General features: G+C 36.2%; 1 protein-coding gene across 2 annotated transcripts; it reads left to right on the top strand.

Annotated features, from left to right (window-relative positions):
- The first annotated feature begins 1,581 nt into the window (after nt 1-1,581).
- On the top strand, nt 1,582-23,793 carry LOC125476738 (symplekin). Of its 2 annotated transcripts, XM_048583174.1 has the most exons (27): nt 1,582-1,714; nt 2,329-2,488; nt 2,956-3,048; nt 3,800-3,902; nt 4,099-4,264; nt 8,528-8,702; nt 9,829-9,957; nt 10,054-10,620; nt 10,715-11,350; nt 12,508-12,576; nt 13,321-13,434; nt 13,511-13,756; nt 15,014-15,061; nt 15,235-15,381; nt 15,935-16,087; nt 16,197-16,259; nt 18,207-18,317; nt 18,461-18,544; nt 18,641-18,688; nt 19,948-20,022; nt 20,324-20,419; nt 22,031-22,111; nt 22,187-22,258; nt 22,369-22,413; nt 22,519-22,602; nt 22,698-22,801; nt 23,206-23,793. In XM_048583174.1, exons 2-27 carry the CDS (start codon nt 2,348-2,350, stop codon nt 23,321-23,323), a joined length of 3,768 nt encoding a protein of 1,255 aa, XP_048439131.1. In that variant the 5' UTR covers nt 1,582-1,714; nt 2,329-2,347; the 3' UTR covers nt 23,324-23,793. The 2 variants fall into 2 exon arrangements, 1 of the variants encoding a protein (XP_048439131.1); XR_007258033.1 differs by lacking the exons at nt 22,187-22,258; nt 22,369-22,413; nt 22,519-22,602; nt 22,698-22,801; nt 23,206-23,793 and having other exon boundaries at nt 4,093-4,264; nt 18,461-18,525.
- The last annotated feature ends 279 nt before the right edge of the window (nt 23,794-24,072 follow it).

Genomic DNA, 24,072 nt, shown 5'->3' on the forward strand with positions numbered 1-24,072 from the left:
CCTTGATGACCTTGACTACTTCTGACATCTTTTCCATGTGCATCGCAAAACGCTTTCGCAATTTTACTTCACATTTCTCGCTTATCCATCTCATTACCCGTAATCGGGTCATGAGTTGTGTGAACCCAACATTCACACAATGTAACATCTTCAATGAGCTTCAACGTAGACATTTTTTCTCTCTCAAAGTGTAGAAAATATTGAAATGTACAATGTGTAGAAAGTATTGAAATGTGGTGTAAAGTGGAAGATGAGGGTTAGGAATTTATAGAAATTTTTTTATGTATTTTTTAATAATTTTTCTATATTTTTTCATAATTTTTAATAAATTTTAATGTAGTTAATTAATCAGGACCGTTGGATTTGAAAAATATTCAAATCCAAGACCCAAGGAGCTGCTACGTGGCCAACGGTCATAATTCTGACCGTTGGGCCCTTTTATTTTTGGGGGAAAAACGTGGATCGCTAATTTATAATCGGACGGTTCGTTTTAAAAGTAAAATTTAAAATTTTTTTTACCGTTGGAAATCCAACGGTCTAGAAAAGCTAGCCGTTGGAAATCCAAAGGCACTGAGAGGGCCACGTTGCCTATTTCAGGGTGAAGAACAAGTGGGCTGACATCGAGCCCCGCTGCCTGCAACCATGCCCCCTACTTGCGCCCAGTCGTGAGTGAACTGCTTGCGCCAACCAAATAGGTCGGTCTTTGGGTCTTTTAAAAATGCGTTGGTCTGTTGCCTGGCTTAAGCTGGGTGTGGGGCAAGTTTGTGGGCTGAAGTGAATGGACTGACCCCCAACTTGGTTTTTTGACTGGGTGCCAGCGCATTTGCACCCCAGTGGAAGTGCTCTAATATCATTGTTACCTTTGCACCTCAACTGCTACGCTTCATTATTGGCAGCATCACCATACCGCTACCATTACTGCTACCATCACCACCATCACCGCCCCAGTGCCCCACCACCAACATCATTGCCCCGCAACTGCTATCGTCATCACACCCCACTACCATGTCCATTTTTGTCATTATATACAATTTTATCACTTTTACGTTACTCGACATGCCTTTCATATCACAATATTTTTAAAATACAATTTATCAAATACTCAACTACTTTAGAAACAATTTCTTTAAAAAGACATTAAATTCCAAAACTATACATTTTTTTTAACAAACGATATTATATGCATAAAAAAAAAAAAGTGAGGAAATGAGTAAGCCTGGTAATAAACGTAATAATCCCAAAATCGTACCTCTCTCACAGGAACACCACAACTCTCAAAATCCCGTTAGCAAAATCACCATCAACCGAATCCAACCCACCCAAAATCCACATCAACCGAATCCAACCCATAAAAAATCCCCTCTCCCTCTAATTTCCCCCAATAAAAAAACCGCCACCTTCATCCCATGCTGCTCCATCAAAACCCCCTCTCCCCCTTTTCAAAACCCTAATACCCCCAATTCGATTTTCCCACCCTCTTCCACTCCAACCGGTCACAGCCACTTTCAATGGCCGGAGCAGCTTCCAACGACCAGGCTCTCTCTCTCCTCGCCACCGTCAACAACCACGGCGATTTGGCCGTCAAGCTTTCGTCTTTGAAGCAGGCCAAGGATCTTTTGCTGTCCCTCGAGGCCTCTGTGGCTGCCGACCTCTTCCCCTACTTGGTCGAGCTCCAGTCCTCCCCCGAAAGCCTCGTCCGCTTGTCTCTCCTCGAGTGAGTTCCCCAAACCCTCAATTCTACAATTCGCAAGTGCTATACGTTGATTGCGAAAAAAAAGCATGTTATAGTTGCTTTTGAACTTTGTAGGTTTATTTATTCTTTTGAATTTTAGGGAATTCAAACTTTTTTATCGTGTTCGTGATATTTCCGGGCTGCATTGTGTTTCCCCATTAGGTCCTGGTCCTGTTGAGTTGGTTTCGTAGGTGACCTTTTTATATACAACATTGGGTCAGGAAACTTTGGCTCTGCGAGTTTTGTGAAATTAAAAGTTTGGATCTTGATTCTGTTAGTATACCCAATTATACCAAAATTTGGTAGCATCTTTCTTCCTTGGGATTGATGAGTATTTTCGCTCAGTGAAAAGATTTATATTTCTATGTTAGCTATTCATCTTTGCAATTCATATAAACTTAGATTAGAAGAGAACTGTCACCACCATTGTACCGTGATTATCTTGTGGACTTTATGTTTTCATCTTTTAAATGTTTTAGCTATCTATTGATGCTTTTTTGTAGGAATGTGTAGACATGGGAATACTCACTGCGCATTTCAGGTTTTATTTTTTGGGGTTGAACTTAATCATGATCTGTTGTTCTTTTGGCTGGCAGGGTCATTGAGGAGGTTGGCATGAAAGCAATGAAGGAATCTTCTGTACTAATGTCTGTCTTATTGGCATTTTTAAGGGACAGTGACTCTATTATTGCAAGGCAATCTATAGTTAGTGGAACAAATTTCTTTGTCACCGTCTTGGAGCAGATGACGTTGCAGGTATCTTCTGTCTGTGTCTGTACACATATCTCATTCACATGCACAAAAGTATAAATGCATATAAACATATCCCTTTCTACTTGTTCTAGAAGAATACTGTTATACTTTCCATAAACACAATAAGAGCAAAGGCTTCTTTCTTCTAGATAATGAAATAAGTGCTCAGGACTCTCAAAGGTTCAAGTTAGTACCGGACAAGATATAGATATTTTAATTAGCAGGGCCTTTGTCTTCAAATAAATAAACCAATTCAGTTTTACCAGAAAACATATAAAGAACATATTTCCAGATTTTATGTATTCTTAAGAAGTAAAGGACATGTTGCTAGAAAAAAGTAATCTATGACTTCACGCAAGTGTATGATATATGTTCAAACACTATTTGATATACAGTTTAACTCTTATTTCTCTCTTCCCTTTTCTGAATCATATTGTCTAATTTGCATGAATATTATGGGTCTTAATTAGTTTCACCGGCGTGGTAAAGTTGAGATATGGCTTGAAGAACTTTGGTCGTGGATGTCCAAGTTTAAGGATGCCGTTTTCGCTATTGCAGTAGAGGTAGGTGGTAACTTCCTTATGTTTGTCTGTATTTTATCCTTTTCTAGGATCACGGATGCCATTGTTGACATTGTATCATTAGTAAGGTAGGTGGTAACTTTGCTTCTCTCTGACCATCCTTAAACTTCCTAAGTGTGTCTGTATTTTTTTTCCCGTTCGAACATTTGTAATGTATCTATTGGCAATAAAATGCTTTATATCCCCTTTCGTTTTTCTAAGTGTGTCTATAATATATATATATATATATATATATATATATATATATGCATCAAGGATATTTCAAGAATTTGATTGTCAGGATATTCATCATCAAACGTGCCTACTCCTTGGATACATGGGCAACAGTATCCATACTTCATTAAAATGCATATACCTTTTTAAAATTGAAAAACTTGCATATACCTTTTAAATTTTCAATTTTAAGTTGAATCCAAAAATATGTATTAAATTTACTGCTGATGCTAGAATGCATTTCTATGGCATTGTGATGTAACTGTATAGTGAGAAGTAGTCTACTGCATATCTTGGATAGGATACAACTTGATGATGCTTATGTGTTGTAATTTTTTATTTCATTTGATAAGAATCAGAACATCTCTTAAAAAAGAAAACATACAAAGATATTGAACACCGCCATAATGCATATATGCTTATATGATGCTTGTCTTGCCTTGGTGCATCTTATGATCAATTTTTTTTTTTTTTTCAAAAATTTGTCTGACCTGAAATTTGCTTTGATTTGATATTGTAGCCTGGTTCTGTGGGGACAAAGTTGCTTGCTTTGAAATTTTTGGAAACGTATATTTTGCTCTTCACATCTGAAGGCAATGATTCTGGAAAACCTGTCATAGAAGGTACTGCTTTTCAGCATTAAAGGTCGTTTGCTTTATTTTCTCAAATAACTTGAACACAGAATAGTCTTACAGTGTTGCCAGAAAGAAAGAACTGTCTTATGCCTTTTTACCTAATTGCTTTTCCAGAATCTTATGGATAATGAGCTTTCACTAATTTTTAAGTTTGATTTGGGTGTTAATTTGGTTTTAGATACAGCATCAAGTAGAAGGGATTTTAACATTTCATGGCTTGTTGGTGGACACCCAATTCTTGACCCGTACATGCTAATGTCAGAAGCAAATAGGACTCTTGACATTCTATTAAATTTGTTGAGGTCATCTAGTAGTCTCCCAGGTTCCGTGACAATTGCCGTTGTCAATGGGTGAGTGCTCACTTGCTGGTAGTAAGATTTTTTGTAATCATTTTGTTTATTGCTATGTATTTTGTGTGATTACATAATTTTGTGGTTAGAAAGATCTTTTCCTTTTCTTGTCATGGATGTGGAAAAACATATAAGAATTAAGTAAAATGACACATGTCATGAAAAAATAGGATTAAACATGTGGCATCTAAAGATTAAGGTTTGTTGAGTGTGGCCCGGACTGCTTTCTGCATTCACCTGTTGTATATCTCATGTTCTTGATCAGCAAGGTAGGAATTGATTAACATTCGGGGGTACCTAAACCTTCATCCTAAGTGGCAATTTATATTTGTTGGACTTTTATGTATTACCTAGTGCAGGAACACAAGAGAGCCGTGGGTTTGCATAATTTTTTTTATGGATTTTTATTTCTAATTGAGATTGAAAAAGTTATAAAATCTTTATTCTGGATAACACGCTCTCTATATGTGCATGGGTGTTATCGATGCAAAGTTGAATAGAACTTAAATTTACAATATTTTCGGATGCCTATGGTTGCTGGTCACTGAATGTCATCAAGCATGTATTGCTTTAACATGATAAAAAGGAATAGAAATGCATAAACTCATGCACACTTTGGTTCTTGATTGTAGCTTTACTCCCTCCCCTCTATCTCTATTTTGTCCAGAACTTATAGCTGATAGAATCCAAATTTATTCTAGTTTAATCCTTCATCTTTCCATGAAAAAGTGACTAACCACTGGAAGTTTCTGTATTAATGTATTTGGTTGTAATTTAAGGTGATTTTATCATGTCTCTTCACTATTACTGATTCCGTTTAATATCTTCAGACTAACGGAGGACTTAAATATTTAACATATAGACGGTAAACACTTTTGTCATCTGTTTAACCATCTTGAAATATATGGAGGGATCACTGAAGCTTGGGAACAGCTTTAGTACAAGTTCAACTGCTTGTTTGTGATATTATTGCAGCATGCTGACCAGCTCTCTTATGAGGAGGTAATGGCATTGGGTACTGCTGCATTGGTGGTTCAGATAATGGGAGTTACAGGGCTAGACATGTTAAACTGCAATTTTTTTGGGTACTGTGGAGCACCATTGGCCGGTGATAAGATTGGATAACTGATGGATAAAATGGTCATCTTATGTGCCGAGGGAAACATGGTGGTCAAGCAACGCAGTTTATGGTTGTAAACTGTTAAGAGAGACCATTTCCTTTACCATTGTTTAGTTTATACGCTGTATGCGCATACAGCTAATATTGTGTGAGCTATTTGAAAATGTATTGATTATTTTATAACAGCTGATACACATACTACAAATTTAATAATCAAAATTTCTTCTTAATCCAGGATTGCTATTCAATATATTTCTTGTTTATTCTCCATCTCACATTCTGAGTTCTTTGTAACACTGGAATATTTGCATGGAGTTATAACAGATTTATTTAGAGTTTTTATGTGATCAACAGTAAGTTCACAACAGTATAACTCCACTGAGTCTTGAACTGTTTTCTATTGCAATTGCAAATAAAATGTGTTATAATATCAAATGTTTCTGGAAATTTAGGTGATGCAGACCTGGTTCCTTAAGATTGAATGACCTTTCAGATCATCAAATTGGTCTTGAAACCTTGAATGATTTTATTAACTTTTCTATCGCTAATATATCAAGCGGTTATTTGGTGAAGACTGAAGGAGGCTAACTGTAGAAATTATACACTTAATGCTTGTGAGTCCAAATCATTGTTCTGAGGATTATGTAATTGAGCAATTTAGAGATGCAGTTTGAAGTAGAGTAGTTGATTGTGTTGTCGATTCTCAAAAATTGTTTGTCAGTTACAATCAATAAAATGGCTAAAGTTTCAGTGGAAACATGTTGAATTTTTGTATTTTATAGGAATTTCAGTTGAATTTAAAAAGAACAAGTGTTTGATGTAGAACAAGTTTTCCATCATGCATCATTTTCTATTTCATGTCTTTGCCAACAAAGCTTTTGTCTCAGCAGCTATTCCTATAGTTTACATCTCATATGGATAGGAATTATTTTCTGTGTTTGTTTTCTGGCTACATAGTTGAAATTTCTGCTATATAGTTGAGTTTCATGTTATATTGTTGAATCTCTTGAAGCATTGAAATAGAAAAACTTTGGCAAAAAACCAAGAAAATATTTATGACAGGATTGCACAGGAAGGTGGGTTATTGGCAAAATTATGTTTAGATGTGATTTGTGTAGTGATTTTGTCTAGGAAGTAAGATGCTAATATGTTGGTATTTTTGGATATATGACAACTTGAAACACTCTGCTTAATTGTTGAAAGTTGTGTAGATGTGGGAAACAGTGCCCATGTTGGTAGTCATCTATAGCGAGTATTTTATCTCCACCTTTTTACAAGTAACAACACAGAACCAAATAGAATTGCACATGTGTACTTGTTTTATCTAGTGATATGTTGGTTATCCTACCATGCTTTCAGTTAGTAGGTTTATTGAAATCACAATACTTGCAAATGTTATTATCAGTTTTTTGTGATGAATTTTTTATCTGCACCCTTCTCAGCCAGTGTTTTGACTGTTATTTTGGGAACTGGATGGTAGCACTAGCGTGCTATAGCATTTATTCTTTGTGTCAGATTTGTCTCCTGAGTTAAGCTGAGGCTGTTGTGATCAAGGTGCTTGTGGCTGAAGTGTGATGAAAGTGGTGGTTGGTATAGATAATTCATCAGGATCCTTAGAAATCAGTTTTTCATTTCTTATGTGACTTGGTCCATTTTTTGGCCACTGAATTCTCTTAGGTTAGAGAATAGAAATGTGCAGAGAGGCTCCAGTTGGTGGGAGCTGTGTCTGCTTGCCCTTGGTTGTCTTGCTGCTTGTCCATGTCAACCTATTTCTGTATGATTTTTATATGTTCGAAGTTTGGATTAGGACTTAGTGGCTGTGATATGCAGTTGTGGCTGTCAACTTTAGTGATAACCATATGATTGCATGATGACTATCTGTTATCCCCTTTGATTAGCTTGTGTCCTTGTAACACAACTCCTATTGTACTGTAGAAAGGCTGAGGAAGGTTGAGTTGTACTGTTTTATCAAGCAACTAAGCGGCATGTGTTGATCAATTATCTTGGTTTTGACAAGTTATTTGATTGGATCTTTTCCCTCATTTGCTTCTCCATAGTTCTTATTGACTCTGGGAAGCATATACAAAGACCAAAATACTCTGGAAAGCATATACAAATACTCCTTTTCTGCTGTGATTTTGACATTAAGGTTCGAGTTTGTTAGTGTGTTTTTCTCTTGGCAGACACGATCCTCATGCTATGAGATTTGGATTTTTCTGTTCTTGAATAGTGATATTAGTCTAAATAATGCAGGGAACTAAGTTTTATGTTTAAAAATATTAAAATAGACGATATTTGTGACCTTGAGACATTTTAGGAGCAAAAGCATGGTTGAACAAAGCCATCTATATTTGTAGGTTTATAGGGATCCAAGTAGGAAATTTGTTAATCAAGACATGGTTAAATAGAATGAAAGAGGGATGTGGTGGAGGACTGGTCCGTACAAGATCTACAAAAAATAATATCTGTAGACATCTGAAGGGTGCAGAGGGTTCTAACTGTGTATCTGGGCTGGAAATGGGGATCTTGAGGACTTTGGGTCAAGGAGATTCTCTTGTGTAATATGGTGAATCCTCCTTTAACATATTTATCTATGTTTAGTGCAATTTCCTTTGAGGTTTCCTAGGTGGGCACCTCATATTGTAGTACCATGCTGACAGTCATGTTTGCTTAGCAGTTTAGTCTTTGTACTCCTGAGAAGTTGTCTTTCCCAAAATGAAACCTATGAAACTTGAGTCTTGTCAAATTTATTGGAGTTTTTCTTAGTCCTTGTGCACTCATAATTAAAATTTTAAGTTTCTTTGATCATATGGAGCTAGTATGTTAAAGAGTGTAGTTGATCAGTTTGATTTCGGCTTTCTGCATGTTTTGTTCCTTGTGTTTGCCTTGTGTGCTTAGGGTTTATGTAGATGCTGTGTTCTGAAAACTTAATTTCATCTGAAAGAGCTTGAACTTATTTTGTCAATGAAGTTGTCATCTCTTACTGTTTTAGTTTGAATACAACTCTTTGTATTCCCCTAGTGTTCTGCGTTTGCTTTTTAGTTTTCATGTTGGTCTTCTTAAGGAGTTAATTACCTTTCTTCTTCCTCTTAGTACTTCTTATTATTAAGTATTTTTCCTCTGACATGTTTCTTTTGGTTCAGTCTTGCAGCCATAGCACGGAAGAGGCCAATTCACTATAATACCATTCTTTCTGCACTGTTAGATTTTGATCCAAACTTTGAGATAGTGAAAGGACGCCATGTGGCCAGTATCCAGTATTCTTTAAGAACTGCATTCTTGGGATTCCTTAGGTGTACTAACCCGGCCTTAGTAGAGGTAACATTTTATATTCTTTATGTTTTTGGTTTGTTGTGGTTATTATCAAGTCATCACTGTTATTGCATCCCTTAAGATTGCATTTTTTACGGTGGAATTTCTTATTTGTTGTTATTATGGATTTTCTGATTTAATCAGATAAGGTATTGCGGTCTTACAAGTAACGGAGTATCTAATGCTTTTAGCTTTTCCACTTTCGTATCATGTAGCATATGCACATGCAGCAAATGGGTTTGTTTCTGTTGATTGATATGGCCTTTACAGTTTGTTTTGGTGGAGAGAGGTGGAGATAAACACGACCAAGCTTATAGAGAAGTGAAGATAAGAGAAAATAATTGTTCGAGTCTAGTTTATTCTCATAGCCCATTTTCATTCTCTTCTGGTCTCACAAAGTTGAGAGTTTTGGAGAGAAATGGTTTATTTAGATGCTCCAAATACATTCCTTAGTTCTTTTGCATCCATCAAAGCAAAAAGGAGAGAAATAATAGTATCTCCTTTCTTCTTTTCTTGCACATATTTTCTCCACTTTTATGTCACAGATTTTTCTTCTACCTAGAATTTCAAAGCGAACTTAAAAATGAGAATTTCTATTTTGTTTCTTTTAGGGCCTATATTAGAGTCGTCTTAAAATCTTTTGTCATTATGTCACAAAGGAGCCAGAATCATATCTTGATATGCGATAAAAAGCTTCCCTCTATTTTGGTTTTTTTTTTTTAAAATTTATTCTTTGGAAGTGGATCATCTTGTTTTCATCTTAAAAAAATAATTTTGGCATATAATGAGAATGGGCATGGAGATGTGGTCACATTCTGTCAGGAAATGTGGACATTCTTCATTCAAATTATAGACTTCTGTTATTTGCGTTATTAGTTAAAACCTTGGTGTGTTTCATTTATAGAACTCTGGATTTTGGCGCACAATCCTCCAGGGTAGATTCCTCATAATGGGGAAAACAGCCGAACTCTAGAAAATGACAGTAGGCTCTTGTGGGCATTTGTTTTTTTTTTCTTTCTAAATTGCGGAAAGCATGAGGCCTGTTAAGCATTAAATCATAATGCAAGTTCTAAAATATTTGTGTTTTCCATCTGGTATGGTGGATGATAAGTTCGTCCCTGTTACATTTCAGTCAAGAGATAGACTGCTGAGAGCTCTAAGAGCTATGAATGCTGGGGATGCGGCTGATCAAGCAATCCGTCAAGTTGAAAAAATGTTAAGAAATGCTGAGCGTGCGTCACGTGATGCTCGGTTGGCCAAGGTAAAATAAATTCAATTTTTTTCTTCTGATATATAGAATCCAATAGCTGAAGATTTTTTTTTTAATTGCCTCACACTTTGAAATTCCTATCATCAGGATGATCAACAACCAAGCCAGTTGCCTGTCCCAGGGGACGTGTTAAAGAAGAGACCTACACCTCTGGATGTTGAAGAGTCATCGAATAATCATGAATTGCCGTCCAAGAGAATTCGTTATGGTCCCGACTCCTATTCGACTTTGCCATTTCAAATGAATTCTTCTGGGTGGGATGCCACTTCTGTCAACGGAGTATCCTCTGACCTTCCTATGTTAGATGGTGAATCGACTCATGTGGAGCAAATGATTGCTGTGATTGGTGCTTTGATTGCTGAAGGAGAAAGAGGTGCTCAATCCCTTGAAATTCTTATTTCAAATATCCATCCTGATCTATTGGCTGACATTGTCATAACTAACATGAGGCATTTGCCTAAGATGCCCCCACTCTTGACAAGGCTTGGGAACTTGCCGGTTCCCCAGCAGATAGGATCCCCAACATCTTCTGTGCAGTCTCCAGTTCCCACTGTACAAATGCCTTTTTCTGCTGCAACTGTAACCAGTTTATCAGTTTCTGATATGTCCAATGTGAATAGTCTTCCCACTGATTCCAAGAGAGATCCACGGAGGGTAAACTTCAATAAATCTTAATGTCTTCATGTGATATTTACTATAATTTTAGGATGTTTAAATGCATTCATTTAATTCTTGGTTGCAATTTCAGGATCCCCGTCGCCTGGATCCACGGTATGTAGCAGTGTCTTCTGGACTGGCATCCGCACCCACTGCGGAAGATAATACTACTATGCATTCTGACTTTGATGGCTCAAATTCTTTAAATAAGCTTGATCCGCTGCCTAATGTGACGACTGTGGAGACTCCTTTAGCGACTCCCATGATCAAAACGGAAATCGATGAAAGGATTTTGGATAGTCAATTGGTTTCTGGAACTGGCCCACTAACTCCGAAGGGGGAGGTTCTGGATAGACCTGTTGAAATTGATGCTGATCCGGAGGTCAAATTATCTTCAGATCTCACAGATTCTCCTGTGCAAACAGTTGATGAGGACCTTGTTGCAGTGAAGCTGTCAGATATTGAAGTGAAAGATCAGGTTGAGGACCTTGATACCTCATCTTTTCTAGAATCTGATCAACATTCTCCGGTTCTTTCAAACACATCTGCATCGGAAGATACTTATGAGGATTTGCCTCAGGTTCCCATATATGTTGAGCTTACCCAAGAACAGGAAAGAAATGTGAGAAAATTAGCAATTGAGCGAATTATTGAGTCATACAAGTATTTGCATGGCACAGATTACAGTCAGATGCGCCTGGCCTTACTTGCTCGGTTGGTTGCTCAGGTAGTGAAGAATCTTATGATTGTTTGAACTCCAATTCAAATTGGCAATTCTTTCTCTGAGCAGATCGAATTAAATAGTTGAATATACTTGTTGAGTGATGAAATCTTAACATTACTGCCTTACTTTTGTGTCTTGAGATGAGTGGCTTAAAAAATTTCGTGAAGAATCTGGATGTTTGAACTTAAATCATTAGTCAATAACTAAATAAACACCCACACAAGTGGTTGCTTTAGTTTTGGCGTTAAACTATGCATCTTCCTAATTTGGAACATCCTTTTTAATGTGCATTGTCGAATTAGGTCTGAATGGTAAGTTTTCTGCTGGAGATATATTGGTAAATTTGGCATTGCTGTTATGTAGACCATTGTGTATCTGTTGTATGAACTCATACGGCATACTCTTTTTTACTGTGTGATTAATGAAATAGAATAAGGAGGTAATTTGAAATAATGTTAAACCTATGCATCTTTAATTCTTTTAATCCTTACCTCTATGATTCTTTGGAACTGGTTTACCCTTCTTGAATAAAATTTGGCAGGTGTCTTTTATGAACCTCTAGTGCAGCATGATATATTAATGTAATGCATTATATAACACAGTATATAACGAAGAAACATGGTATTGATTCTCGGTAATAAAAAAGTAACTTATTAATCATGACAAGAAGGTGCACGCATGTACACAAAACATATAGACAAGTTAAATAGAGGTTTAATATTCTAAGTAGCATACTAAGATGCATAGCATGTCTTCTTTGCCCACTGGAACAAAATACTAAGAACTAGCGCCTTCGACTAAATGAATGGATCTTCATCTTCTTCAGATTCTCTATTGTTTTTATCTAACTATGAAGACCACAAATGTTCGAGGAGCTGCTTGCTGAATTTGTTCTGTTTATAAAGAACAAATTTACCATGCCATCCAAATAGAGAATTAAATAATCAATTGAACTTGGTAGGATTCAAGAGATCCTGAATGAAGATATAATTAAATCCCATAGCTTTTATGCCAAAATCTGCTCTCTAATTATTGAATTTTCAGATGCAGAATCTCTTACAATAACCTTTTTTTTTTAATATTTCATTTTTATAGTTTTTATCATCTGCTTGTCATTTATAGCATATGCTAAATAATCTGTAAATATTTTGATGTCACAGATTGATGCAGATGATGAAATTGTTGTAATGCTGCATAAGCATATCATTGTGGATTACCAACAGAAAAAGGTAACTATTACTTGAATGTTGCACCTCCTCTTGTATGTTTAAACTTTAATCCAATAACTTTCTTGAACTTTTTTCCTCAAGTAGTACAGGGTTGATTGGGCTAGATACATTGTATTTCAAAAATTTTGTTAAAACTTTTTTTTTTAGAATTTTGTAACTTGTAACAGATTGGAAAGAGTGTGCTTAACCTTGGTTAGGTGATTTGAGAAACAAAGAGTTGGTTTTGCAAATTATTTCTATTGTTAAGCCATCCCATAATGTCTTGAGTGTACATGAATATTTTAAAAGGATTTTACTTTTGAACCAGGCATGTGTGAATAATGTTGTTCAACAGAAAACCATTTTCAACCATCTGTATGTCATGATTGCAATTGCAAACTTTTTATCCCTTGGTGAGCATCGCAAGAAAACTTTTAGTTACTCGATATGATATGCAAAAGATTTCTATTTGAATATGTTTCCCTGAGGAAGGTAGCGTGGTGGCATAGCTTTGAATTTTGATGTGATGTCCTCAGAAAACATGTTTCTAGTAGGTTCACTGATCTTCTCAAATATTACCAGCCATTCACTTTGGTTAAAGCAGATTAATTCTTGCTGTTAGGTCATGGTGGCTATTTTTCCACTGATGTTACTGTTTATTTTTTATCATTTTTCAAAATAAATAAAAAATTACATTTAACAATGAACAGATAGGTTTGTTTTTTATTTATTAATAGTATTCTGATTTGTAAGAATTCATTTCAGGGCCATGAGCTAGTACTGCATGTCTTGTACCATTTGCATGCTTTGACAATGTCTGATTCAGTTGAAAACTGTACATTCGCTACTGCCGTATACGAAAAGTTCCTCTTGGAAGTGGTAGGCACCTATTTTTCTGTTTCCACCTTGTTTTAATTTGTGTGAGAAGTGGATATATTATGTCTTTTAATTGCAGGCTAAGTCTTTGCTGGAATCCTTTCCTGCCTCAGACAAGTCATTTAGTAGACTTCTTGGTGAAGTTCCAATTTTGCCTGACTCCACTTTGAAACTACTTGATGATCTATGCTATTCTGATGTTATTGATCAACATGGGAAAGATGTTCGTGACATTGAGCGCGTCACTCAGGGCCTTGGGGCTGTTTGGAGTTTAATCTTGGGGAGGCCACATTATCGACAAAGCTTTTTAGATATCACTTTGAAGGTAACTTGGATTGAACTTTGAATAATCCAATTTATTAAATTTTTCGATTTATCTGTAGGTATTGTTTGTTTGTTGGGTGTGCTTCTCTCTTAAAAAAACAGTATAGAGGTGGGGAAAATGTCCCAAAAAGAACTTTTATTTTAATCCAGGTGATCAGGGGAGTAAAGAATTACTGTTTACTGATGTTTTGTGAAATGGCTAGTGAATCTATAATGTTTTACCTTTGTTCATAAATGGATGTATGGGTATGAAAGAAATTTTATGAACCAGACCAAGAATTTCTTGCATTCAAAGGGAATAATATCATAATGTATGAGGATGTATGGCTAGATTGTCTGTAGAGATGACGGTGTTGGAGGTTTAGCAATTTAGAATCCAGTATCAGAGAAGTTTTAAAAATGACCTATGGTCCTCTACAAAGTTAGATGTAATTGTGTAATAGTGATTATTTTAGGGAATTGTTATCAGCACTCCAAAAATCTCATTCTACACTCCTCACAAGTGTATTTTTCTTTCTAATTATAGAAAGTTTGGAGTGTAAAATGAGATTTTTGGAGTGCTAATATCAATTCCCTTATTATATTATCAAGAATGAGTTATTTATCTCTCTCTCTCTCTCTCTCTCAGACACACACACGCACAAGTACACACACATACATACAAGTGAAACTTGATAGCTGGCGTTCTTATATGCTAGCCTGCTGCATCATAAAAAAAGCAACTGTATTCTACATAAATGTTCCTGCTGGCAATGTTGAGGGTTGTACCAAAGACTAGGAAGTTATGATTGATTTCTGTACTAGTCATTAGCATGGAGTTAATATGGGTGCATGGACAATTTCCGTTTGTGTATTCTTTAAGTACTAAAAGATATGCAAAAGGAATAAGATACTTGCATCCAAAATTTTTTGTTTCTTCGTAGCTAGAAGAAAAAGAAACGTTCCACAACAAGGTTCTTTGGAGTGTTGTAATTTTGTGATGTTTTCTCATGTTGATGTATTACATATATGAAATTTTTCACAGTAACAGGTAGTCTGGGTTTAGTCTTATTTTGATGTGCTTGTCTTCTGTATGAAAACTGTTTCTACTCATGTAGTCTGCTTCTTGAGGTATTAATAAATATCACAAATCTGTTTTTTTTTTTATAATTTTTTATGAAAGAGTGCATAACTCAAATATATATTTCTCAAATCTGTTTTTTTTTATTTATAATTTTTTAATGAAGGAGTGCATAACTCAAATATATATTTTCTGCAGTGTGCTGTTCATCCACAAGATGAGATCCGAGCCAAATCTATCCGGCTGGTATGCGATTTACTTTTCAAATGCTCTCTGAAGCCTTCTAATGGCCTGGTTTCAAGAAATTGGCCGGGTCCCTTTTTTCACTTAATTTTCGCCTGACTTGAAAAGCAAGATATGTAGTCAGTTTTCTATTTTCTGATAATGCATCAAGTCATTTTTTTGTTTCTGTCCAACAGGTGGCAAACAAACTCTATAAGTTGAGTTACTTATCAGAAATGATTGAGAAATTTGCGACAAATATGTTGATGTCAGCTGTTGAACAATCTCCTTCGGGTATAGAGCATTCACAATCCGAGTCCACAGGACAAAGAGTTGAAGGAATGGTATGCTTCTTTCATTTGCTCCTCTATTTCCTTTCCTGTCCATGCAACTGCATGTTGCAACCAGCTGTGCGAGATCTTGTATGGTGAACAGTCTCTTTCTTTTTATCTACTCGGTCACCATTCTTTGGTAAATGCCACAAGCAATATAACAGTAACAGCATATCAATTGGCTAGACTGAAATTTTACATTTGAAATTCCTTTGGTATCTTAAGCTTAAATGATTTTGATACCTGATAAGCCAAAATTTCTGAGTTGCCTTCTCTCATGGTTTTTGGCTTTGGTTTCTAAAGGCAGTGATATCTTTATGAATCATTGGATAGCATGTTCATTTCCTGATTTTACTTGCTATTTGATGGTTGCTCTTATTATCTTCATAGTTCCTGGGGATTCCCATACTAAATGTCTCTCATTTAAGTTGCCATTTTGTACTTGGTGATATTAGCTTCTTCAGTTATTTGTGGGGGATAGCTTCTAAGTTTAGCATACCACGCACAATTAAAGTAGTATCTGCCTTGAACGTCGCTAACATCTCTTGCCCCCAATCCTTTTCAGGTTGGAAGCCAAGAAACATTGATTGGTGATTTTGAAACTTTGGAGTCTGGAAATACTGAAAATGATTCCACCAGAAAGGATCAACCTGTACCAGCCATGTCATTTCCTGAAGTTCAACGACTCATATCTTTGTTTTTTGCTTTATGTACAAAGGTTTGTCTATGATTTCTCATGACTGGTATAGACTAGCAACTTGTCTTAATTGTTTTTTTCCTTGCGACACTAATGTGGGTTCTTTTCATTTCTATTTTAATACTTGCAGAAACCTAGTCTTATTGAACTTGTATTTAATACTTATGGACATGCCCCAAAAGCTGTAAAGCAGGTGAGACTCTCATTGCTTCTGTTTATATAAATATTTGTAGTAATTGGTAGCATGTTAGATGAGCTAATATGTTTAGTGTATTACTTTCCATAGTTGGCAACTACTTAATGCATATACTTTGTTATAGATCTACAAAATCTGAGTTCGGGTTACACTATTGTGCTTAGTTCACCCAGCCAAAATTAAACTATTAAAAGTAAACATTCGGAAAAACATGAGAAAGAAAGGTACCAGTCAAATTAATTATTACATGATGGGTCCCCACATCAATTCCCTCATGCTCTTATCTCAGTCTCAACACCCACCAGTTCCTGACAACCTTATGTTGAGAGTGAATCCCACACTGGGGACAAGAGGGACCATGCATGTGCTTATAAGTAATTGGGATACTCCCATATTGACAATTGGTTTTATGGTGGAACCTCAATTTTCTTCATGGTATAAGAGCAGGCAGGTTGTCCTTGTGAACCCCAACGGCCACATGTCCTCCACGTCACCCGATTTGTGTTGTACACGTGTTAGGCTTGAAAATTCAGCCACACATGAGGGGGTCTCTTGAGAGTGAATCCCACATTGGGTAAAGGAGGGACCTTGCATGTGCTTATAAGTAATTAGGCTACGCCCTATATTGGCAATTGGTTTTATGGTGGAACCTCAACTTTCTTCACTTTATTGCCACCGTCGCTAACACCAGCTCCAAGCCACTTAACTGAAACAAATGCACAGGGCAAGAAGATGCAGAACCGAAATTGACCTTACCCCTTCTCTTGGTAATTGCTTCTTGGATGTCCAACATGGGACTCATAGGACTCCAACTTACCACCACCTTCATCATCATCATCTTTCACAAAGCCTCTAAGCTCTGATTTGTTTTGACTGGCTCACCCACAATAATTAGTTACCTTTGTTTGTTATCAAATGCCATATTTGAGCTACTGCACATTATCTTCTTGAATCTATCAGCTGTCTTGCATGTTTTAAACTTTTAAGACAGCAGTTAGATTCCAAACAAATCATCTAACATCTAAAAGAGTCAGTGCACTTAGTAGACCTCTTGCGCCAAAGAAAATCACAAAATTTGAGCTACTGCATGTTTTCTTCCTCATAGGTTATCATGTAGTAAGAGTGTCTGCCATGCTGAGATAAGTGGGAAAGCCATTCATTTTAAGGACTGGGAATTGATAGTATCTTTGTGCTGATTTGGGTCAGCATATTTCAATTGTCCTGTAGTCATGATCATTTGAGTTGGGCTGTTACGGAAATCAACTCTACATGTGGTGCATCATTATGATTGCATGATTGAATTAAAAATTCTAAAGCTTAAATTGATAGAATTCTGGCCCAATAATGTCACCCTCAGCTCAAACAAGGACACCACTATTTCTTGCATATTTCATAGCATCAGATTTAGTTGATTCTTATGCTGATTAACAGAAGCAGGTCTAAGCTACGGAATGATGGTTCAGTTTGATTTCTAGTCTAAAAAAATTAAATCGGATCTGCAGTTATGTATCAGTGTTTGGGATAGGTCTGTTCTTGTGCTGAACCTCTAAGGTTGTCTGTTTAGGTAAACGTCCATTCTACTAAGGTTAGACAAATCAGTGCTCCTGCCCTTCCACTTATTGGGAGGTGTAACCTATTCAGTACTTGCATTTGATAATTAATTTAGGGTTTTCCTTTGTTAATTAATTTATTTCTGTCTGTTAAAATCTGAAGAACTTATTTGCATTTGATGGTGGATATTAGTTGTACAGAGGAATTGGAAAATTTTGTGGTCCTCTAAGTTTGCTATTGGATTTCCACGTGCTGCATATTGTAAAGAAATTATATCTTGTTACCAGTAAATTAGCCTCATGTGAGAAACGATCTTATATGCTACTTATCCTCATCAAATTAATTGCTAATGCTCTACATCTAATTCTTATGTGTGCTTTCTGAATGCTGCAGGCATTTCATCGCCATATTCCAGTCCTTATAAGGGCCCTAGGGTCATCTTATTCTGAATTGCTAAAAATTATCTCTGATCCACCTCAAGGAAGTGAAAATCTTTTGATGCTGGTGGGTGTCATATTTCCTGTTTTATTATTAGTGTTTCTAATCTTGAATACTGTTTGTATTTTTTATTTTGCTTTATCCATAGATTTTTTGGACATAGGTGATACTTATCATTTTGTTTATTAACTTATTTTCTAAATGACAAGGTGCTGCAAATATTGACTCAAGAGACATCGCCTTCAGCTGATCTGATAGCCACTGTTAAACATTTGTATGAAACTAAATTAAAGGTTTTTTCTATTAACTAAAGCTTCTTCTTTTGAATTGTACTTAAATCTCTCGCTATTTCCATGTTCAAAACTGAGTTGGATAATTATTGGCTGCAGGATGTCACAATTCTTATTCCAATGCTGTCTGCACTTTCTAAAAATGAGGTTTGTTTCATAGGTTCTGCATCTCATTCTCTTGTACCATTTTGTCAAGTTATATTGGTTTAAAACTAGTTCCTAAAATCTAATCTGTTATAACGGCGGCAATAATTGTTTTGTAGTCTGGCATGCTTGTGTTATTGAAACCAAAGCATGATGGATAACCTTTTAACTCAGTTAAATTACAAAATTACGCTCGCTAACATGTTTAAACATGATTCACAGTGGACATTGATCTCATCTAACAATTAAATATAACGTCTTATTGATGTATTAGTTGAAAACACAATGGGTGCATGCTAGAGCTTTCCATTTTTTTCCGTATTCATGTCTGTAGAATCTTGCTAGGCGTAGTTTGGCCCAACCATTGAAGAATTCGAATCTGTGTGATTCAATGTAAAAATGGATGATTGCAATCTCAGGAATTTGAACTAAGGATCTCCCTTTATGAAACCATGTTAAATTGGCACAGGTGGGATTTTATTGTTCAGCAGCAAGGTTAAGAATACCCACTGTGAAACTTATATTATCAACATAACCCCTCCAGTGTAGGCCCCCTGAGGCCAAAAAATGGATCACTCAGGTTGATGATTTGGAGTACCGGATAGTGAATTTGGCCTTGCACATGAATGGATGACTTCTCCTGTACTAGTTGGGAGTGTTCATCCCAAAACCAATAGGCAATCATGAAGTACCTATGATTTAAATATATAAGATGGAGGTTGCTCACTAGCTCAACCGATTCTCAAGTGACACAGATGTCAAATCAAGTTTATAATCAAGTGAGACTAATGTCAAATCAACATAATTTTTAGGGCTTAAATTATGCAAAATCTTCTGGGGAGAGCACGCTTCAATAGCTGAACAAAGGCCCTTCCCTTTTCTTTTTTTAGGATGTGGGCCATATCTATGTAAGTTGTATATCTCTGGCAGAAGTTCAGTTGAGCAGCTTATCTATAAACTTTTCAACTTGAGTGGAGCACTTAATGAGTCACTTTTGGTAGTTTTTGAGCTTCACTTGCGGGCCTAGTTGTGTTACTAACAAATGTCCTTGCTTTTAACAAGTAACAAAAATAAACAAACTCCAATTGTGTTTTTGTTCACGAGAAAAGATATGTTATTTTGTTCGCATAGTTTATTAAGTAATACCCATGAAACAGTATCACATATTTTGTGTTATTTTTGTTAATGCAAAGTAGAAATTATTATGATGTTAGTTTCACATGGATTTTCTCTATTTCTATGTAACCATTTTATGGCCCCAGGTTTTACCTATATTCCCTCGGCTTGTCGCTCTTCCATTGGAAAAGTTCCAGACAGCACTTGCTCACATACTGCAGGTACATACGTTTTTCATTGTCTGATTTTCACAATAATGCTACTCTCTCTCTCTCTCTCTCTCTCTCTCTCTCTCCTATACGTGTCAATAATAACATTTATCAGTCTAGAAAAATATTGCGATTTCCATTTTTTTTTTGAACCTTTCTTTTACCTCCTAGACAACAAGTTCCATGAACGAAAATACCGATATGTTTGCCATTGTCTCAAAGAAAAACACTTCATGTTGGAGAAATGTACGACACAAAGTTTGACAAAACCTGAGTCAATCATTTGTTAAGATTTATATCCTTTCAATTGCAGGGCTCAGCTCATACAGGCCCAGCTTTAACACCTGCAGAAGTGTTGGTTTCCATCCATGGTATTGTCCCTGAGAAAGATGGACTCCCACTTAAGAAGGCATGTACTTACCGAATATATTTCTTTTATACAAGCCTTATCGAGTAGATGGTATTAATTTATGAACTGCCACTTATTATGCTCACACTGCATTGCCATCCCGTCCTATCTTCTATCCAATATTTTACAAGTGGTTATGTGCCCAAAATTTAGATAATATAATGGTTATAATAATTTGATATTGTAAGTATTGATCAATGTGGACAACTAAGGGTGTTGAGTGGAATTTGGACATTTAGCATTAGATAGGGCAATCCAGAACCATCACAACATTTTGAAGTTTCCCGCGTCCAAAATAGGTCTGCCCAAAATTACGGTGATGTTGTACTCTACTTATTAATCATCTTTACATTATATAAGGAGGACATGCTTTTCTAAGAAATACAACTCGAACTGATTAAACCCTGAAACATATTGGGATGATCAGTTTGTACTGGCAAGGTGCAACTAATTTTGACTTGTCAAGGTGCAACTATTCTGACTGAGGTTCAACTAATTTTGACTTGCTTTTGCCAAGGTCCATCCCTAATCAATTTGTCCTGGCAAGGTGCGTCCACCTGTTGGGTTTGATTTTTTGTCTTGTCAAGGTGCATCCCTTGCAGTGTTTTAAAAAACTTGCCTCAGGGCGCGCCTAGCTGCCCTTGGAGGCGGGGCTTCACCATTTTCGCCTTTGTTTTGTGGGAGTGGGCGAAAGACTCGCCTAGGCTTGTCGGGGCGCGTCTAGGGCGCCTGAGGCGTCAACTGGGCGCCCCTTTTTCTTTTTTAGGTTGCAGAAATCTGGATTTCTTTTAGTTGTAGGGCTGTTTTTGAGTTGCAGACCAAGAAACTAGCGAAGGAGATGGAGATGATGAAGACATCGGTTAGGGTTTTTTAGGCTGAGTTGGTTTTTTAATTTTTGTCTTTAAATACCCTATAAATACTCCACTCAACTTATTTATTTCATAATACCTTATAAATACTCCAGCCCATTTATTTCATTTTAAATACCCTATAAATACTCCACTCAACCCTTTATTTTCCTCAAATTCCCATAATTATTGCTTTATATCATTTTAAATACCCTATAACTACTTCACTCAGCCTTTATTTCCTTTTAAATTACTTATAATTGCAACATTAAGCCTTTATTTTGCTTGAAATTTTCCTATAATTGTGACCATTCATCCCTATTTTCCTTGAAGTTCTCTGTAATTGCTGACAATAAAATAAATAATTATAACATTTTGAGACTATATGACATAGTTTCCAAGTACAACTAGACTTAGTAATAAAGAAGATGATATTATCTTTGATTTAGTTATAGTTATATTTGCTTTTACAAAGTATTATATTGTTATAAAGATACTTACATATAATATATATTTAAATTTTAGGTTCCATGAGGCTTAGCCTCACGCCTCACGCGTTTAATACATTGATCCCTCGTCAATAATAAATGGTCTTACTATTGTGGCATGGATCTTAGTGTATTTGTACAACTCAATGAAGGCTCCCCTTAATTTCTTGATGCACTTACATGGTGCACTTTGTATGGTGATCGTATGGTTGCTCTCTCTGTAACATGTGCCTTGTATCATTATTAACAATTTTGTCTGCTTCTCTTGTTTGCAGATAACAGATGCTTGCTCAGCCTGTTTTGAGCAACGCACAGTTTTTACACAGCAGGTCTTGGCAAAGGCCCTGAATCAGATGGTATGTATATATTTTAAATAAATCTTTGTCCAGCACATAGTATTTAGTTGTTTCAAGCAACGGTTTTGTTTTCAGGTTGACCAGACTCCTCTTCCTCTTCTCTTTATGAGAACAGTTATTCAGGCAATAGATGCTTTTCCTTCACTGGTAGCTGCTCTCGTTCCTTTTCCTTTTCCTCTTATTACCTTTTCTTTTCGAATGGTGTTCCTGTTTCCTTATTCATGTAATATATGGTTTCATGCTTTTGTTCTATCCAGGTTGACTTTGTAATGGAAATACTTTCCAAACTTGTAAGCAAACAGGTACGTGTGTCCTCTTCGTCTGCTATTTGGTGCTGTGCACTCTTTCAGGTCGACCTGTCAGTATTGGTTATTAACATGGCTAGGGGTCTTATGTATTGACTGCAGGTGTGGAGAATGCCAAAACTGTGGTTTGGATTCTTGAAATGTGCATCACAGACACAGCCGCATTCTTTCCCTGTATTGTTACAGGTATCACATCATTGTTTATTTATATAAAGAACTTCCCCTTGCTTTCAACTGGTGATTTTAGTTTACAGCTTGCTTCCTATTTCATTTCCTTGCAGTTACCACCCCAACAACTTGAAAGCGCTCTGAACAAATATGCGAACCTCAGAGGTCCCCTTGCCACTTATGCTAGCCAGCCTAGTGTAAAAGCTTCACTCCCTAGGTATACTATTGTGCATCTCGTTGACCATCAACTTTACTTCGTGGAGGTTAATTTACAATGTTTTAGGCTAATTATAGATAGAAGTTCAAAGAACAGAGTCTATGGATTTTTTATCACACTCAGCCTCCTTCTCTGACACGTTTGTGTTATAAACTTTTAGAAGTAAAATTCTTTGACTACAAGAAATGTGATCTCTGTTTGTGTACGTATTACAATTGCTTTAAATGATTCAGCAATTTACATGACATCACAATTGTCTTGTTTCTCGGATAACTTTGTAGGTGGTTGAGTGTCCTTCATTCTACATCTTCTCTTGAACATGACTATTGTTCCAGTTTTTACCACAATCGACATATATAGCAGTTTTTATCTTCTATTTGAACTCACCGCATGTGTTTTGGCAGACCAACACTTGCCGTCCTTGGTCTAGCAAATGAAACGCATTCACAGCAACCACATTTGCCATCATCCTTTCACCCTGCAGACACAAGCTCATCAGTACATGGAGCAACTCCAACGTGATAATTAGAAAGTGTTCGGACACTGAGAAGTGACCAGCTATGTACAGTACAAATTGGGACATCTGATAATTCGAGAGCCACAAATCCACAAATGTCGGGAAGGAAGATATAGAGTGACCACGTATATGGCAGCTGATTACTTAGGGGTATTTGATCGCCGATTGGTGTAACCTAAAGATAAAATTAGTCCGGCTGCATATGGAAATATCAGTTCTTCGGAAATATTTCAGGCAAGAAAGAACCGGAAAAAACAAGAATTTATGTTGAAGGATACATCCGAGCCGCTTCCTAATGCTTCTCCGTGCCATAAAATGGAGTTTGAAATATATGTATCTGTATTTTATCCTTCTGAATTTTGATTCTTTTAACCTAATCCTCAGGCAGGTTTAAATTTTGAGTCAATTAAATTATAGGCTCCTGTAAATTATAGTTGTATTTTTGCTTTAGTTAGTTCATATTCTTTTGAATTTTCGTTCATTTCTTTCTCCAGAGTTATTTTTTGATCTAACATTAAACATGTTTTGATGAAGGGGACTGAAAATCATGAGACAAAACGACCCTAGTTTGCACCTACAACTTCGTCGTTGCTGTCTGTTTGTCAACTTTATCATGTCCTGATTGTATACCTAGTTTGCACATCTACCATGTCAAGCCCTATATCTACATGCCACATAAATATTACTTGAAAACACAAGTTTTAAATATTACATATAAAAAAAAGAAAAAAAGGAAAGAGGTTCATTAAAACAC

Source organism: the organism of the source record quoted next, unplaced genomic scaffold (assembly GCF_019419815.1).
Source record: "Pyrus x bretschneideri cultivar Hongxiangsu unplaced genomic scaffold, Pyrus_bretschneideri_v1 Contig2, whole genome shotgun sequence".
Lineage (NCBI taxonomy): Eukaryota > Viridiplantae > Streptophyta > Magnoliopsida > Rosales > Rosaceae > Pyrus > Pyrus x bretschneideri.